General features: G+C 41.3%; 1 protein-coding gene across 1 annotated transcript in view; it reads right to left on the bottom strand.

Moving 5' to 3' along the window:
- The window catches only part of rxfp3.3b (relaxin family peptide receptor 3.3b), a gene marked incomplete at both ends in the record, with an annotated part of 33874 nt that extends 16056 nt beyond the window's left edge, over positions 1-17818 (bottom strand). Inside the window, one exon of the mRNA XM_084059440.1 lies at positions 17737-17818. Coding sequence (XP_083915566.1) covers positions 17737-17818 — 82 coding nt within the window. The remainder of the gene's footprint in view (positions 1-17736) is intronic.
- Positions 17819-18353: the final 535 nt, after the last annotated feature.

The raw sequence follows: 18353 nt of genomic DNA, 5'->3' as shown, positions 1-18353 counted from the left end.
GGAGGGGGGCATTGGCAGGGGGCACAGTTTATTTATAATCCTCACTGCACTTGGGAAGAAGCTAATCAACATCCTACTCCTTTTGGCTTTCATGCACCTATATCTCCTCCTGTCATCACGGTTCAGCTGATGTTTCTCATGTGCCGAACTATAGGAAGTGAGCTATAGGCTAGTATAGACTCAATGGTGCCCCTATAGAAGATGGTAAGCCTTTTTGAGCCTCTGCTGGGCCTTCTTAATGATGTTATACAGTAGGTGGAGGTCAGGTCATCTGTAGATGAACCCCCAGGAACTTGATGGTGTTAACCCTCTCCACAGCGGCGCCACTGATGGTCTGTGGTGTGATACTTGCTTTCTCTCCTGAATTTTTCACCATCTATTTAGTTTCGTCCACATTTAGGGAGAGATTGTGTGAGCTGCACCATGATGCTGAAAACGCCACCTCCTTCCTGTACGCAGACTCATCGTTGTCAGTCTCATCGTTGTCAGTAATGAGTCCCACCACCACTGTTGTGTCATCAGCGAACGTGATGATATTATCTAAGCCAAATTTGTCAGCTGAATTGAAGATAAGCCTTCAAATCAGTAACTGCAGTTGATGAGAACATTAGTTGATCAGCGCAGCTGTGTATGTGTGTGCCTTGTTTGTCTGGGCATAGCCTCCTAGAGTATGCCAATTTTTGGGTCTATATAAACCTATACCTCGCATTATGTTAATTAATTTCTGACCTTTGTGCATCCCCTGTTAAGAGGATCTACAGTATATGTGACTCAGATATCTGTCTCATATACTGAAAAAAAAATCACACCCTGTGTGAAGGAAGCAGTGCCTTTGATGAGTTTATTTAAGTGGGCTATATATGAACTAGAGAAACAATGTTAAATCCCTGTGAATTTATTCCAAAAATGTGTTTTACTAAACTCTGCCTCCTGGTGGCTGCACACTGCGTTTGCCGTGCTCAAACATACGGGGTCATGCTGAGGTCGTGCTCAAACATACACACAGACAAAGTCAAATGTAGAGCGGTTGGCACCGCTAAAAAAAAATTCAGGAGTGGTGACCAGGTAAGAATGTTCTGGCACTTGGAAAGAAATATAGACTGGGGCTGAAAGAAAGATGTGGCTGGTCAGCTGTAAAAGTGCTAGAAGGGATTATTTACAAGCCCTGCAACTTTACTCAAAGCTCCAGGCTTCAGCGAAGTACTACAAAGCAAAGCTCTCTCTGTGTACTTAACTGTGTACAATATGATTGACAGTGATGATGTTACATGCTATGTTGCACATGGCTTGACAGCAAGCCAATTTGCATCGCATGCCATTGATTTTCTCAATTTTAATAGCAAACAGAGTAAGGTACACAATTGTAGAATCTGTGCTCCTTGTTCCACTCACCTGGAAATTGGCCAAAGGGCATGCTAGAGGAAATCCCATGGGGTGAATAAAATCAATAGGGTTTGTACTGGAAGCTGCCCATTAGATTTTTACTACTGTAGGTTGTCGCTAGAGCATATATGCAATAATAGGAGTACATCTCCTAGAGAGCATGATTGTGCTTAGAAAGTTGAATGGCTTTCTGCAATAGATTTTGAGATTTGTGTGCAAGTGGAAAGTTGGGCATAAGGGTGGTGCTAGAGGTTATGGCAATCTGTGCATCAGAGATACATTTTGAGATATTGTGTGTGAAACTGCAACCTATGCTACCATTAGTAAAGGCCATAGGATCACCCAAATCAGTTGGGCTGTCCTCCGGAAAGCATAATCAAATGCCGTTGTCAAATTGTTGCCAACACCATTAGTAATGGGTTGGGTGGGTTCTGGTGAAGAGATGCAATTATCATGGGTTCGGGTGGTCGGGTCAATCCTGGCCCACAATGAAATGAATGGTTCAGACCAGGTTCTTGTCTGGTTTGGGTCAGCTTGGGTTGTAAACAATTTGGACACGTTTTGAGCTCGTAGATCGGCTTGTACTGTAGATGGCTTTGTATTTGGACGCAGACCCCCGTCTAAAAATATTTTGTGCCACGGACCCCCATAAAAGTATTGTTGTTAAAATGTTTCAAAAACATTAAAAAATGTCAAAATAAATGTCAAAATATAAAAAGCAGATCTACAAGCTACGCGTCGCATCGCAAATCTTTGTGTGATAGGAACTTTTTCTGTTTTTATTTTTACATTAACCACTATTGTGGGGGGAACATTTAGACAAAAATAGCCGATCTACAAGCTGTCAGCTTGTAGATCGGCTATTTCCATTAGGGAAAGAAGAGCAGACTAAGTACAGAACCAAAGGTCAAGTTTACTAAGTATTGAGGGTTTAAATGGTAAAATGTCTGAAAATACACATTAACATGAATCCAACATATTAATAGAAAAGATAACATTTAAACAAACACAAATATTAATGTAGGCTACAAACACTGACAGTGATGTCAAACAAGTCTATGAAGCTATGTAAAAGTTTAGTCTGACACCATTTTATATAATATGTAGTGGGGGCACTGTAGTGTCTGCCAACAATGGCAGACACAGAACAATATTTGAGAAATTGTTTTGTCCTTTTAGCCAGTTCAACAATTTGTAGTCCTTTCACACACATCATGCCTCAGGCCAAAGCAATTGTGCAATTACACACGCACGCACGCGCGCACGCACGCGCACACGTACACACACACACACACACACACACACACACACACACACACACACACACACACACACACACACACACACACACACACACACACACACACACACACACACACACACACACACACACACACACACACACACACACGAGATCTGGGAAACCATCTGACAAAATTGCTAGCTGCTGAATTTGTCTTGAGAGATTAATTGAAAGCAGAGTGGGATCCATTCTCTCTGGACATCAATGATCCGCTCTGGCTTTAGGGGCCCACGGCCATTACGATTCATTTACTATGGGGGGCCGCACGCACGCACGCATGCACGCACACGCACACGCACACGCACACGCACACGCACACACTCTGTCGCTGTTGGCTTGATCGCAGCGAAACTGTGCACACACACTCCCTGGATGCCAGACCAGGACCTCTGCCCCAAATGTTTCACACGGACCTGTTATAGCGCCAGTGCGCCACCAGGAGGCCGATCTTTGCAAATCTTTGCAAAACACATTTTTTAGTACTCCTACTTATTTTGTCCAAACATCACCCAAATCGCTACACAGTATCTTTATAGTCATTAAACCAAACAGGTCTTTCAGATTTTTCATATTCCATTGGCTAAGATTGACATCTAAAGTTGTGGTTGCAGGAGTGGCCCGTTTTGAACAAAATGCCGCAAATCATGAACGCAGCGTCCGATTGCAGTGAAACTTTGCACGCACATTCGCACTATGCTGAGGAACAAATACCACCCTTTTAACATTGCCCTAGCACTAGCACGCAGATTCACTCGTGCAATGTTCGAATCCAGGTTGTGTTGTTATTAGCACAGCTTAACTCAAACAGCTTAAACATCAACATCAACTAAAGCGCTTTGAGCACTTGGAAAAGCGCTATAAAAATGCAATTCATTAATTTGGGTCCCGGATGAATTCCGTTTTAATTTTTTTTCTTCATTTTCACCTGGTAGGTAAATTATAGAAATAAAGTAATTTCTTGGGTGAACTTGATATGATATAACTATATAATAACTTAATTATCATTTTGCCATGTCAGAATCACTTTATTCTGCTCTAGTCTCCCCAGGCCACCCATCCATTTTCATTCTACTCCAAATGGAGGTTCTCTTTTAGTAAACCATGGAGAGGATGAGTGAGCAGCTCACTTGCTGGGGCATGGCTAAACTTAGCCTGGCATATGGCCAGACTAATATCACTGTGTATAGATATTAGTCTGGAATCTCTGTGTGGAACCTGCATTTCCGAGGGGCAAATAAAATAAATGCCTCTGGTGATAAACCCGCCCCATATTTGCATACCCTGATTGGTCCCTCACAACTTCGGAGAGAGAGAAATCCAATCTCTATTGAGAGGGGCCAAACCTAATTTGCCGAGGGCAATTCTTTTTTTGCAATGGCAGATTCATCTGGAACCAGTCTAGACTAAACTATGATTAAGTGGTGACAGGACCAGAGTCCAACTGTCAGTAGCCCCGCCCCCTTCTATGGGATCCGAGGTAAATTCTGTTAAAACCGAGCAGCTGGTGTTGTTTGGCTCTAATTGGGTTAGATCTCTGTTGGATGAATCACCAAATAATTTGGTTTCTAAATGCCATCTCCATTTGATCCAAAAGACAGCTCCCCTCACAGTAGAACTGACAGTATAAGATGTGCTATTGTTTATGGACTTAATTCTGTTGTCCTGGTAAAGTTGAAGTTAAACATTATTTTGTCTTTGATATCATAGACGCTGTGTTCTCTTTTTTGGAGAGGTCATTGCTGTGTCTGTTAATTGGCAGGGAGATTGTCATTGGAGATCAATACATATCAAAACACTGCACAGTGTTTGATTCCAGGCCAGCACTACACCAGGTGGTTTCATTAGCTAGTATAACAATATATAACAAATATTTCCTGTACCCTGGAGCCACACAACTCAGGTACTCTGACCTTAAGTAAGTAAGGGTGACGAGTAGCCTAGGTCCCCTGGAGTGCATGCTGACCAGGGAGTGGCAGGGACAGGAGGAACAGATGTCCTGTGTTTACTGATTGAAGTGTGCTGGAAGTGGCGCAGAGCTGGATCATATCCTGGAAGTAGGGGAAGATTGTAGGTCATCACCATTTTAAATTGGATGGAAGCAATTGTTTTCCTACCGTCAATCTCCTGACCTACACTGACTCCCTCTCACTAAGGTCTGTCTCTCCTAGTTCAATATTTTTGAATAACCACATTAACCCTGGCATTCCTATTTTGGGCATGTCATAATAGGTGAGAGTTTTCACAACACATTTTCTAAATGATTTACTCCCCCCCCCCCCCCCCCCCAGATCGCGATGCAACATGTTGTAAACTTGTAGATGGGCTATTTTCACTATTAGTGAGTAGTATAGCTGCTGACAGTAAACAGCTGTTCAAATAAGTCTACTCTGAAAGCAGTCTCATTGAATGGCAGAGAACAACATCCTGTCTAACCATCAGTACGGAGGCAGAAATCTCCACCTTATGTGTATCTCATGCTCGATTACTCGCCTGTGGAGAAAAGGTCATCTACGTGACCTTTCTGTCAGCGTATAGGAGTCACATGGACATTATGTTGTTCACAAGATAGGCGCAGCCTTGTGGTGGAAAGAAATCTAGTTGGCTAACAAAGCACTGACAGAGACGTCCATAGAGTCAATAATAGCTACTTGTCTCTTTTCCTGTGTTGTAAAGTTGAGCCAAAAGTTAGGGTTGGCAAAATATTCTATAAACATCAAGTTGACTCTCTGCCTGTGAGTGAACCTGTGTGTACAAATATGCCTATATATTGCCACGCCTGACGTCACACTGCAAATTGCCATTGTTAGGCAACGGTTGACATCAGCACAAATTGGGCATTGTAAGGAAACGGTTTCTGTTGTGTGTGTGACATCAAACCAGAGCTTGATCAGCGAGAGAGAGAAGGAGAAATCCTGCCCGACCAATGCTGGGTACCGAAACCTGAACAAGCCGCTCCTTGTTGTCCTTGTAGTAAAGGACACAGTGGTGGGCGCCGTAACTATCTGCGGCGATAAATCTGAGGCCAGAGTGGTATAGAGTCTAGTGTTTAAGGATGGAGTAACAGGTCTATAGATTACATCTCTACAATCTAAAACAGATAGGACAACTGGTGTGTGTGTGTGTGTGTGTGTGTGTGTGTGTGTGTGTGTGTGTGTGTGTGTGTGTGTGTGTGTGTGTGTGTGTGTGTGTGTGTGTGTGTGTGTGTGTGTGTGTGTGTGTGTGTGTGTGTGTGTGTGTGTGTGTGTGTGTGTGTGTGTGTGTGTGTGTGTGTGCGCGCGCGCGTGCATATACATTTCTTTTTTATTTGGGGTTTCTGTTAAAGACATAAATCATGTCAATTAATTACACAGGCCAGTACACACCATTAAAAAGCTAGAATGTTTTTATTTGAAGACTTGAAATAATGCTAAACACGTTTTGGTGGCCTCTTTGCTCTGTTTAATGTCTTAAAAAATGCACTGGATTATGCATTCATGAATGTATTTCATTATTTTTGCATCAGTCGGCACCCAGAAGCAATAGCAGTGCCTTGATGAAATAATATTCTGTATTCTGTACCATTCATGGTTTCATCCTTGCAGCCACAACCACAGGCAATATCCCAGGATACTTCATACAGTATCCCGAGATAAAATGCATTCCCACGGTGGAATAGCTGTCACTCAGTGTCCTGTGGACACGAAAGACCATGTTTTATCTGAGCCCATTTCTACAGCTGTCAACATTCTCCTCTGAGTAGCCTACACAACAGTTAGAAGTAAATTAGTAATTATAGTACTTCTATAATGATAGTGGTGGGTATATTTAGAGCATAACAACTTGCTGTGTGTTTGTTATGTTCATATATTTTTCTATATTTGTCACTTTGTTACATATCAGACATCAGAATACAAATGCTCTGAACTACTTGTTCAACCTCTAAAAAAAAAAGCAATTATTTTTTAACAAATTGCAAATACTTTTGTTCATTCAAGCAAATTATTATGTACAATTGTCTGCTGCTGCATTATAAAATGCTTATACCATGCTGATAAAAATGTATAGAAATTTATTTTCTATACATTTCTAATGGACTTTGTAAACATGTCCTGAATTGATGTATCTTGACTTTCACTATTAAGCAGGAATGAAGGTGGCTCTCCACCAAACCGACGTCGGTGACGGTAAGTGCTGGAAAGCATTTGTTGCCGAAAATCTGCAGTTGAATGGGCGGTGGGTACACTGTCGCGTTGGGTTGAAAGTTGTACAACGGCTTTCGACCGTCGGACAGTATAGCAGGTTAGCGGGCTGAGAGGAGGTAGAGCTCTCTGGTTGGCTGCTAGGAGGGATAGCGGGGACCCAAATTGCGATACAGCGGTAGTGCTCATGGTAAATGTATTTTGTCTGAACACAGCACATGCCCATGGTATAAATAGCGCTACACCTGCATATGTGCTTAAAATGCAGGCACAAAGTGTGGGACTGTAAGTGCGCGCATAGCGTGTGTGTGGCTCGTCTCATTCAAACAGCTGTCAGCTGTCACATTTTCGATGAATCTATGAATTAAAAGTGCTGGCTATTACTTTGTAGCTGTCATATTTTCTCTGAAACAAAACTAATATATGCCGTATCTTTAACTTATATTGATTGATTAACTAATCAATATCATAAGCACTTACTCCTGCTTTTCTTTAAGGCAAAAGAAGTCTGTAAAATCACTGTAGCAACCGGTGGTATTCTATTTACTATATTATATTGATCATTAGTTGAAGCAAAAGTATATGGCCGTGTGAGAATTGCGCTGCCGCTTGCTGCAGGCACACAGTGTTTATGGTTTTAATTAACATTAAACACAAAAAGATATGATACACTAAAATAGTGCAGTGCAGCAGTTATCCTATATCAAAATTGGCTTAAGGAGGACCAGCCGGCGGGCAGACAGACCTCTGACATCACACTCTATGTCACCATATAACCATATAAGGAGTTCCCAATGCAGCTACGCCCAAATATGGAATGTGTTGTCTAACCTCAATGTGTCGTCATTACATCAACAAACAAATCAGTCAGCTCCATATATGGGCACAGAAGGGGGCATGCCCATATATGGGCATATGATGACATCAGGGATCTCCATGTATGGGCATAAAGGGGACATGGACTGACAGATACAGAGATCTCCATATATGGGCATAAAAGGGACAAGGACTGACAGATATATAGATCTCCATATATGGGCAAATCAGCATGCCCATATATGGGCAAATCAGCATGCCCATATATAGGCATGACTATCGAGACGACTACAGAGATGATTATAGAGATGACTATAGTGATGACTATAGTATATGACTAAGTGATGACCATAAAGATGATATAGAGATGACTATAGTACATGACTATGGTACATGACTATAGAGATGACTACAGAGATGACTAGTGATGACTATAGTACATGACTATTAGTACATGACTATTAGTACATGACTATTAGTACATGACTATAATACTGATGACATCAGGGGTCTCCATATATGGGCATACAGGGGACAAGGACTGATTTAAGCATGCACATGTTTAGTGTTTGTTGTTGAAAAATCACACCCAGTGTGAAGTGAGCAGTGCTATTTATTTCATCATGCGTCTCGCTAGCCAATCACAGTACATCCTGCGAAGCTTAGCCAATGGGCGTGTTTTCCACAGCATGGCGTCACTGCGAAAGACACATTTTCACGACATGTTCTGACGTGCACCGTTCAAAAAAAAAATCACACCCTGTGTGAAGAGAGTGGTGCCTTTGATTAGCCCCGTATTGCTGTTGTCATCAATGTTTGTTTATTGGACATACATACGGACGGACACACGGACAAAGTCAGATATAGGAGTGGTTGGCACCACTCAAAAAGAGAAAAAAATATTTACTGTGACAATTCTTCTGCGACATACATACATACATACAAAGTTAGTTATAGGACCGCTTAGTACCACTTAAAAAAAATAACATAAAAATATATTTATTGTCAAAAATGTATTCTGAAAATCATGTTCTGTTGTGCACTGCTGAAAAAAAACAAGAGGAAAAAATATATATTGTGACAATTTCTTTTGCCACAAACATACAATTCATCTCTGAATCTTGAATCTACATTTCTCAGTCTTTGAATGAAATAGTATTGATCAGTGAGGTTGACTTGTCTTGGATGGTGTAGGTTGAATTTTCCATCAGGATGCTTCATTGGAAAAGCCATGGAATCCCAATCTTTACTGTGAAGGATATTTTCTGGATTTTTTCCTTCACCAGGTGCAAATGTAATTACATGAGATTCTGTCTGCTTTTTTTCATCATGAAATGCTTCCGGAAATCTTGGCGTTGCACAGACTAATTGGTCATAATCAATTTGGAACTTTCTGATTGGGTCATTCTGCCTGTATTCTGCTTCCTCTTTTTCATCTTCATTTTGTACATTATTAGTGTCTGTTGTAACGTCATCATCAACAATAACATCAGCAATTTCATCTTCATTTACGTAGAGCAGTTGTGAGCCTGTTGGATCTGTATGTTCACACCTGTGATTGAAGGTTGAGGGATCTGTGTAGAATTGATAGTGAGGATTTCCGCTGTCTTTTAAGAATTGCATTGCTTGGAATAGCTGCTCAGGATCTATAGTTGTGTAGTGAACATAAAGCTATGTCTTTTTGCGTTTCAGCTTAACATCAATGGTAGTTATTCCAGCCTGAGATGGAGTCCTGGGAAGAGTGTGCAGAGTGTTCATCACATCATTTTCTCCTATAGGAATATTAATAAGTCTGTCTCGTGTAGCTGGCATTAATGAAGTCGGAAGTCTAAATATTTTCTGAAACAAAATTTTTTTGGCAATAAGATTGTTTGCTAATTCTGTCAGTTGCAGATGTTTGGGTACAGCGGTCACTTTCAGGCCATTAGCCATTAGCAGCAGACATAGGTGGCATTTCTCCTTTTGTAAGATATCTCTTACAGGTGTGACAAAGATACCAGTTTGTGTTGAAATCAATGTAAACACTGAACTTTGGATTGTCCAATTTGCTTTCAAATATTTTTTCAAATAACCTGTCAATTTTGTCATTGCATGCTTTTTCAATGGTACTGCGGACATTGTCATCAATGATGGAAACTCCATTGTCAAACATCATTTGTTCACAACAGGAGCATGGAAATATTGGGCCATATTTGACAGCGCTTTTGAAGTTTCGTAGCTTCTCTTGTTGTGTAAGTCCTTTTTGCTTCGATCTGACCATGGTAATATTTTCTTCCATCTTTTGGTCCTCATGTTGTGTCTGTTCATGTGTTATTTCAGCTCTTCTAAGTCTTTCGCTTTCTAACCTTTTCTTATGGTTAATTCCTTTTGCTCTGGTGTTTGTCTAGCTCTGCTAAGTGCATTTTGCAATTGCTTAATTTGACCTTTGTGTTGTTCATTTCGGTTTTTAAGAACAGTGGAACATGAAATATCTGTGTCTTGTTCTGTCTTTCTGAGTGAATCGAAAGGGTCGTCTTCTCTCTTCCTTTTCATTGAAAGTGAGTGTTGGTCATGAAGTTGATCGTGGTGGGATGTTTGTATACGTCGGTTTTGCTGAGATTTGATCAGGGTAATGTTTGTTTCTGTCTTTTTCTCCTCAAGTTGTGTTTGTTCATGTGTCATTTCAACCTTACTGAGTTGTTTCTGTTCTGGTGTTTGTCTTGCTATCCTAAGTGCATTTTCCAATTGCCCAATTAGACGTTCTTCATTTCGCTGTATTTCTTTTGGTCCCCTCTTTTGTTGCATCTTTTTGTCCTCAAATTGTGTCTGTGCATGTTTTATTTCAACCCTCCTGAGTCTATCATTTTCTATCCTTTTGTTCTTGTTAAGTTCTTTCTGGTCTGGTGCTTGTCTAGCTATGCTAAGTGCATTTTGCAATTGCTTAATTTGACGTTGTTGTTCTTCATCTCGGTTTTTAGTTTGAATCTGCAAAAGATTTGGAAGAAGAGTGGTTTTGTTCTCAATATCGGTTTCATCTTTTGTCATTTTCTGTGAATGTAAAGAGTTGTCTTCTGTCTTCTTTGTCTTTGAAAGTGAGTGTTGGTCAATTTCCATCATGCTCTCAGGGGCAGTAGATGCTGATTGGTCCATTTTTGTTGTAACAAGGTAACATGACACCAAATCTAGGTAGTGCGTTTAGTGGGATTCCCAATTCAAAATCATTACTCCCTGTATGGCGGCATGGCTCATGGGTAGAGTTGCCGTCATTAGAACACAGAGGGTTCCGGAAGGGTTCCCAGTTCGATCCCGGCCTCCCTCAGAGTTAGTGTCGAAGAGTCCTTGAGCAAGACTCTGAACCCCTAGTTGCTCCCGGTGAGCAGGAGCAGGAGGGAGGGACAGCACATATTAATGAACACCACACATACAATGCAATGTAAATATGCCGTGTGTCATTGCAAAGGGAGATGTCACTCCAGTCGAGCCTTTTTAGGGCTGGCGCAAAGTTTTGTTGTTGTTTTTTGGTATTATGTTAATGCAAATTTGGGGCCTAATTACCGAGAGACTGCTTTGTAAGTTTTCTAGTGAAAAAATATAATATTGTGGTGTGATAGACCAATCAGAAAATTAAATTGTACGTTTTCTTAACCCTCTCTATTTTATTTGCGAATAGCAGGTCTATTATAGTTTTGGATTGATTAGTGATTCTGGTGGGATGTTGTACTAGCTGCGAGAGACTGTATCAGGAAGCTGTTTGAGTTTTTTCCTACCATTTTTTTCATCCCAGTTTACATTTATGACACCGAAAAATAAAATGTCCTTGTTGAAGTCACAAACATTAAACATTGCTTTTAGCTGATCATAAAATCTGTCTGCATTGCAAGGTGTTTTTAATGTACAGCAAAGCCCCCCAACCTTTCCTTTAACTGTATCCTTTATGAACACATGGCATGTTAACTAATGCCTCTGGAGTTGACTTTTTAAGCCAGGTCTCTGCCAGTCCCAAGCAGTCAATGTTCAATCTGGGAACCCAGAGCCAACTGAAAAGGAAAAACAGCGACCTCTGCTGTTTGTTACTATGTCAGTTGGCTCTGGGAGGAAGAAAACGGAGCACCCGTGTGCAAGGAAACCGGGGTTTTGGTCTGCCTTCAGCGCATCACTTCCGGTGGTGCGGTGGTGGTGTTTGTGTCCGTCCCTCTCTTTCGTCCGCATTGACTCGAACTCACAAAACTCCATACCACAAAACTGCTTTAAATTGGTTTACTAACTAAGAAATCATAATGTTGGGCCATCTGGTCTGGTTTGGCCGTAGTATAATGCTTAGAGATGCACTATTCTATAAGGTTCCAGGTTTGTCCCCGTTGTCCATCATGTGAGCAAGCAAGTTATTTAGTGTGAAATTAAATTGAATTAAAAGGAGAAAAGAAATCCCCAGATGAAACAGATCAGAAAAGACATGACACAAACAAGACTCAACACCAGTTCAAGGATATAACGTTTTTTTCTCATTGTTTGGTTTGCCGGAAGTCATTCACACTGGCAAAGACTCAAACTTTATGGCTTTGCTCAAGTGCTTGCAATTGCTTATTGTCATTCAAGTATCTCCCATTTAGTCTCAGCAGGCACTTGAGTGTTTCCATTAAAAGTGTGTGTTGCGGGCATTCTGCTCAGAATTACAATTTACAACGTAGGAAGTATAGACGCTCTTATCCAGAGCAAGTGTGAAATCAGAGTAGATGACATGAAGGTGAACCGTAGACAATCAAAAGAAATTACGCACATCCTCCATGATGCTAAGCCAAACTGCAAAACCTGAATCATGAAAAACAAGATTGGGGCTTGAAACTCACTTTTAAATGCTCCAAAGTTTATTTACAACAATGAACCGTAGACAACAAACGACACGACAAATAGTCACATAGAGTGCAAAAGAAACTAGGACACCAGGTAAACATAAATGACATCATATCTAGCATCTGTCTAAACAACATGTGATCTAAAAATAACATTCTTAACATGTGTGGTCTAGCAAAACAAATCTAAATAACAAAAACATGATCAAGTAACCAACATCGATTTGCATAGCATAACTAGCATCTATCAAAAGTGGTAACAAAAAGTGATAGAAGTAAAGAGGAATGCTAGGGGGTGAGTTGGAGTCTGAAGAAGTGATGGAAAATGGTGAGTGATGGCAAGGGGGAATTTATTCCAATGCTTGGGAGCCAGGAGGGAGAAGAGAATTTGACAGAGATTGGGGTGAAGGAGTTCATTTGGTGACGTGTGCAGTGCAAGAAGTGGAACAGGAGTCAGTACCCACTGAGCTGTGTGGCCCATTTAAATTGTTGAAAGAAAAATGGCATGGTGATGGCAAACCTAAAATCTGTTAGATTACGTATATATAAACGGAAAAAGCTTGCTATTTTGGGTCTGTGAAAATAAGTGTCACATAAAAGAGAATGAATGGCTGGTAAGATCAAAGAGCTGTATTTACCCCAGGGGATGAAGTCTTCATGGAGCCTCTGGTCATCCTCAGACTTTCTGAGCTACTTTTTGCATAAGGTTAGGTACACTGCAAAATCCTGAATTGGATCTGAATCTGAGTGGGTGAAGACCACGTACAGTAAGGGTCTATTACTATGGGTTGACATTCAGAATTTTGCATAATTAGAGGATAAGAGATGCTTCAATCTCGTTTTCAAGGGGATCCTCGATAATGGTTCACTGAGGGTGGGACCCCAGGTCTTAAGCATTCTTTGTTCTTTTGTGTCTGTCAAGGTCAAGTTTATATTTTTATTACATTTTTAATTTCAGTTTCAGCTCTGATAAGTTTTTAAAGCGGGGTTTGCTAGTTCGGATTTGCACAATCACAACGCATTGTGAGCTTGTAGATCTATTTGGGCATGTTTTTCTGTAAAGTCGCTTGTTAATATTGGTAGTTGCGGGTTGCATTTTTTTTGCCTTGTTTCTTAAGTGCAGTTGCTTATTTGTGGGTTTACTTCCAAATGTTGTTTAAACCATTGGTTCTCAAACATTTTCAATTGAAGGACCCCAACATTAATATGTATTAGTCCGCGGAACCCCATCTGAAAATATTGTGTGCCAGGGAGTGACACCCATACTGGATCTGTGTTGGTCTGTGTTTGGAGCTTTCTCTTTGAACACAGTTCTTCGTCCTAATTTGGAGGTCATTTCAATTAGTAGTAGGATACTGTGTACCGATTTGCGTGATGTTTGGACAGAATCAGTTGGATTAGCAATGTACATGCCCTTATATACTGTACATAGCAGCCATTCAGAATATGTGACAGAGTTTCAGTAACTGGATTGTGGTCATGGTGCAAACAATGAGGAAATGTATTAGGGTACCACAGAGAGATCTGGCTTTGACTGTAAAGGTGACTATATCCTCATCAACCGCATAATTTTTTAATATTGTATGAGAGACGGCGTGATCTGCAGCAGGAGGGCAAGCTAGCCTTGTAGTTTTAAACCATTTGTTGTTGTTTTTGCTGTTGTAACATTACAAGGTACCTCTGTGCATTGACTGGTGAATGGTGATAAGTGATGTTCTGTATCCATAACAGTAGCCCTTACTGAGATCAAACAGTTGGTAATAATGTCCTCAGAAACTACTACAGTGTCGGAGTCAGTTCGAACCCAGTGCAGGAATACTCCAGTTCTCACACAGAGGTCATTGAGTTCAGTCTGACGACACCCCAAATCCATTAGCATGTGTGTCCATATTAAGGCTGGGCTTTCTTCTGAACCCCAGGAAACTTGGCTCGCCCTCTCTTGCCAGGGGCACTTTACGCCGTTACACTAGAAACAGAGAAGAGCAAGTTCCCTGACAGTGTTGTCATAATTGTCTAGCCTGTTTATCAAGTGAGCCAGCCTTGTGGCGTTATATATCCACTCCACGTTTGGGACGCCAAACACACCCCCCTGTTTGGACTGGAAAATAATGTCTCTGGTGGTGTGGGTGTTAAGTCCGAACCACTTCCTCACAAAGTAAACTATTTTGACATTTAGTTCACTAAGTGTTTTGCCTGCTAGATGGACGTTGGAGAAGTGGTGTTGAATTCTAGACAGTGCAACCTGCCTAATGGCCTCCAATTTCATCAGCAGTGGTAGTGGTGACACATCAATCACATTCAGCCTAGCTGTAAACTCAGTTGTGATGTAATCAACCTGTTCTTTCCATTCCCCTGCTATATATGCACACACACACACACACACACACACACACACACACACACACACACACACACACACACACACACACACACACACACACACACACACACACACACCATTTTTTTTATCTGAGTGATGAAGAAGATGACCAAACAGATGACGCAATAGAGACTGGGGTACAAATGGGAGACATTGATCTTTCTGAGAAGACTCCAGCCAAGTCGAGGCGATAGTACCTTCCCGATAGACGATATCCCCTGTTTGGATACATCCTTTACCTGTGCATCTCACATTCCTGGCTGGTCTACAAGTGGGATTGTGTTCTACTGAACAACTAGACCTGTTAACTATTGATTTGGTACAGCCTGTTATTGTTCAGCTTGTCCTTGAAGCAGCTAGAGTATAACTATGGTCCCTGAGCTCATTGGCAGAACTACCGTACCACAGAGTGTTATTGTACTTCTCCCCATTAGATGGTATATTGTGTAAACTAACACTATTGGAGTCAACCCAGGGAAAACAAAATCAGGAAAGGCAAGAAGCGCACCACCTACGTAGATGCACTGCGGCAAACAACACGGAAGAGCTCAGAGTGTGGAGGGCAGCGATTCTGGAGTCCCCAGTTGATGTTGGCTAGACTTGCATCACATCTCTATATTGTAACAATGTATTTGATATATCCTATGTACCCCCCCCCCCCCCACACACACACACACACACACACACACACACACACACACACACACACACACACACACACACACACACACACACACACACATACACTTATGCAGATACACCCACGCATCCACTCAGAGAGACTTCTTCATACTGTATGTGCCCAAGGTCATATACAGTAAGCACATCATGAACTCAATACATTCATGCACTCTCCAGCACCACACCACATGACACCATACACACCTCACACTAAGGACCACAATGGAAACAAGCTGTATGCTTTTTTGCGTTATCCTGTTGATTATGGTGGGTCAGATGTATGTTACATGTGACATTAGTTTTATTTCATGATCAATAAAGATATCAATCAATCCTAATATCATGTACATTAAAGCATAACCATCACCACCTAGAATATTGTCCCCGACTCCTATTGCCTCATCAATTACTGATTTCCGCCCTCCGAGAGTAGACTGAAATGGTGCCATCTTATAATGAGATTGTATTGAATAGACTCTATTCAATACAATATGCAGCTCACCATGTTTTAGAATATTGAGAACAATTATAGATCAACGAGTGATGACATGAGCCACTATTGGCTAGAACTGAACAGCTTTTCTTGGTGAATATAATGAGGCACTTAACGTTTTTTCTTTTTTGCTTAAGTGGTCACTTTTTTGCCACCCTGTTCTAGAACGATGCATCTGTACCACAGATTAGATTATCACAAGATGTGTCCGAATATAACATGGTGCCACTTTTCCATTGAACTCAATGGACGCGGCCGCCATGTTCTTTTCTGTTTTGAATGGTGTTCTCGTTCTTGATAGGGAAGAGGGTCGGACCTTAACTGATGGAGGCTAAGGCTTGGCTGTCTATTCGGAAAGATTCTAATTTGGTGAAGTTGAGTATATTTGATGGGAAGAGGAAGCAGGTGAAGTTCAATTCCTAATTTCTACACACCATATACTCTTCACAGCTGCATCAGGAGAGAGAGATGCAGCTGGATCTTAAGTTAAGATCCAACCGCACGCGCGCTCACGCACACGCACACGCACACGCACAGCTCTCATGCCCATAGAAACAGAGGGGGCATGTGCCTACTCAGGTTTTTGGAGTGCAAAAACAGTTGAAAGTGGAATCTCTTCTCTCAAGCATTGGCCACAGGCTCAATTTAATACAAATAGACTCCAATATGTATTGGCTTCTTGATTGAATGACTGTTACCCCGCTGTTTGGTAGTATATACACAGGCATAGATGAGGCATAGATCTCCACAAGAAAGATTGTGTTCACTGGCTTCCAGTTGCTGCCCACACCCTGTACCAAACACTGGTCGGAATCAAGCAATCAAGGGCATCATAGCAACCTGTACCTTCCGAACATGATCCTATCCCACATCCCTGTGTTAGCTGATCAGCTAACACTGGAAGTGTACATGTCTGAATGCAGTACATAGCCCTAAGAGCTCAAAACTTGCCTTCATATTAAAGAGGGGAGGTGGTAGATTATCAACAAACTCTAACCCTTAGGTGATAATAGGCAGAGTAAACTGTTTACTGCATAGTATGTCAGGTTCCAAGGATGTGGTACATGACAAATTTAACGCTGAAACTCATTGTTTATATGAGCAAAGACTAATAGTTGTTTTCTAACCCAACCTGATCCATGACCAGAACACATCATTATACAGGAAGTAGTATTTAAAGTGAAACAATCACACTAATGATATGCATGTAAACGCTTCAATCAAATTATTTCCATAACCCAATTATTCCCTGTCATCGGGGTATAAGTGTGCTCTAATTGCATGTCAGGAAGATATGCCTGCACGTCCCAGCCTTGGAAAAACATCCGACTGACAGGACAATTAAACCTGTCTTTCTCGACAGGAGCCTTGTCCATGAAGAGTCAACTCATTCATTTCCTCTTTTCCTGGTTGAATAAACAATGTTAAAATTGAATGAGAGAGGATGAAAGGAAAAAACAACAATGGCGTCACATGTTAATCCAGGGCTGATAAGTGTATGTGTGATGTTACTTTATGAAGAGTCTCTGCCCACGATGCATGGGAGGATCGCTGCACAAACATGCGGACGAAGTGTGTCAACATGCCGCGATAAGCAAAGTCATTTACTGCCATAGAAATAAATGACTTTTATATCTGTGTTAAGCTAGCCGTTGAGTCATGAAGCCTCTAACCTGCCATGCGGTTCTTAGCACTCCTCCCCCATCTCACCTTGGCATCTTCATCTCCATGGCAACATGCACACTCTGCTCGCATGTTTATTAATACCTAGAGATATGGAAAGGCCAGAACTGACACCTGCTGTCATAAACAAAATACAAAAACAAAATGTTGTTTTATCAGTCAGGGGGGGGGGCAGATATGTATTCTAGAGATAAGAGGAGATACGCTCCACGATAGATAGAGCACATCCATAAAACATAGAAACTGCTGGGATCAAGAGCAAATTAGACCTGGTGTCAGAAGGAGGTAGTTGAGTAATATAATACCTTGCCTGACAGAGAGTATTACAGCAGGGAGATTCCACAGGAAACTACTTTATCAAGTGCATTCTTTTTCCATTTCATCATCCATTTATTACCTATATCAAATATGAATCAAAGGTGATTATGAAAGTCAACCAAACAACATTAGTGCAATGAGGATTCTAGCTGGAGCCCTCATTCAATGTCATTTCGACTCATATGGTTCACACCTCATGACTCACCTTCTCTCAGCTCACTTTGCTAGTCTGCGTTGGCTATAGAAGATGAGTGTAACATTAAAGGCCAGTCCGCACCAATGCAACTAG

The sequence above is a fragment of the Gymnoscopelus microlampas genome (assembly GCF_963454915.1).
Source record: "Gymnoscopelus microlampas genome assembly, chromosome: 6".
In the NCBI taxonomy this organism is placed as follows: domain Eukaryota; kingdom Metazoa; phylum Chordata; class Actinopteri; order Myctophiformes; family Myctophidae; genus Gymnoscopelus; species Gymnoscopelus microlampas.
Note: the sequence above shows the minus strand (reverse complement) of the source record. Positions and strands in the feature narration are given on the sequence as shown.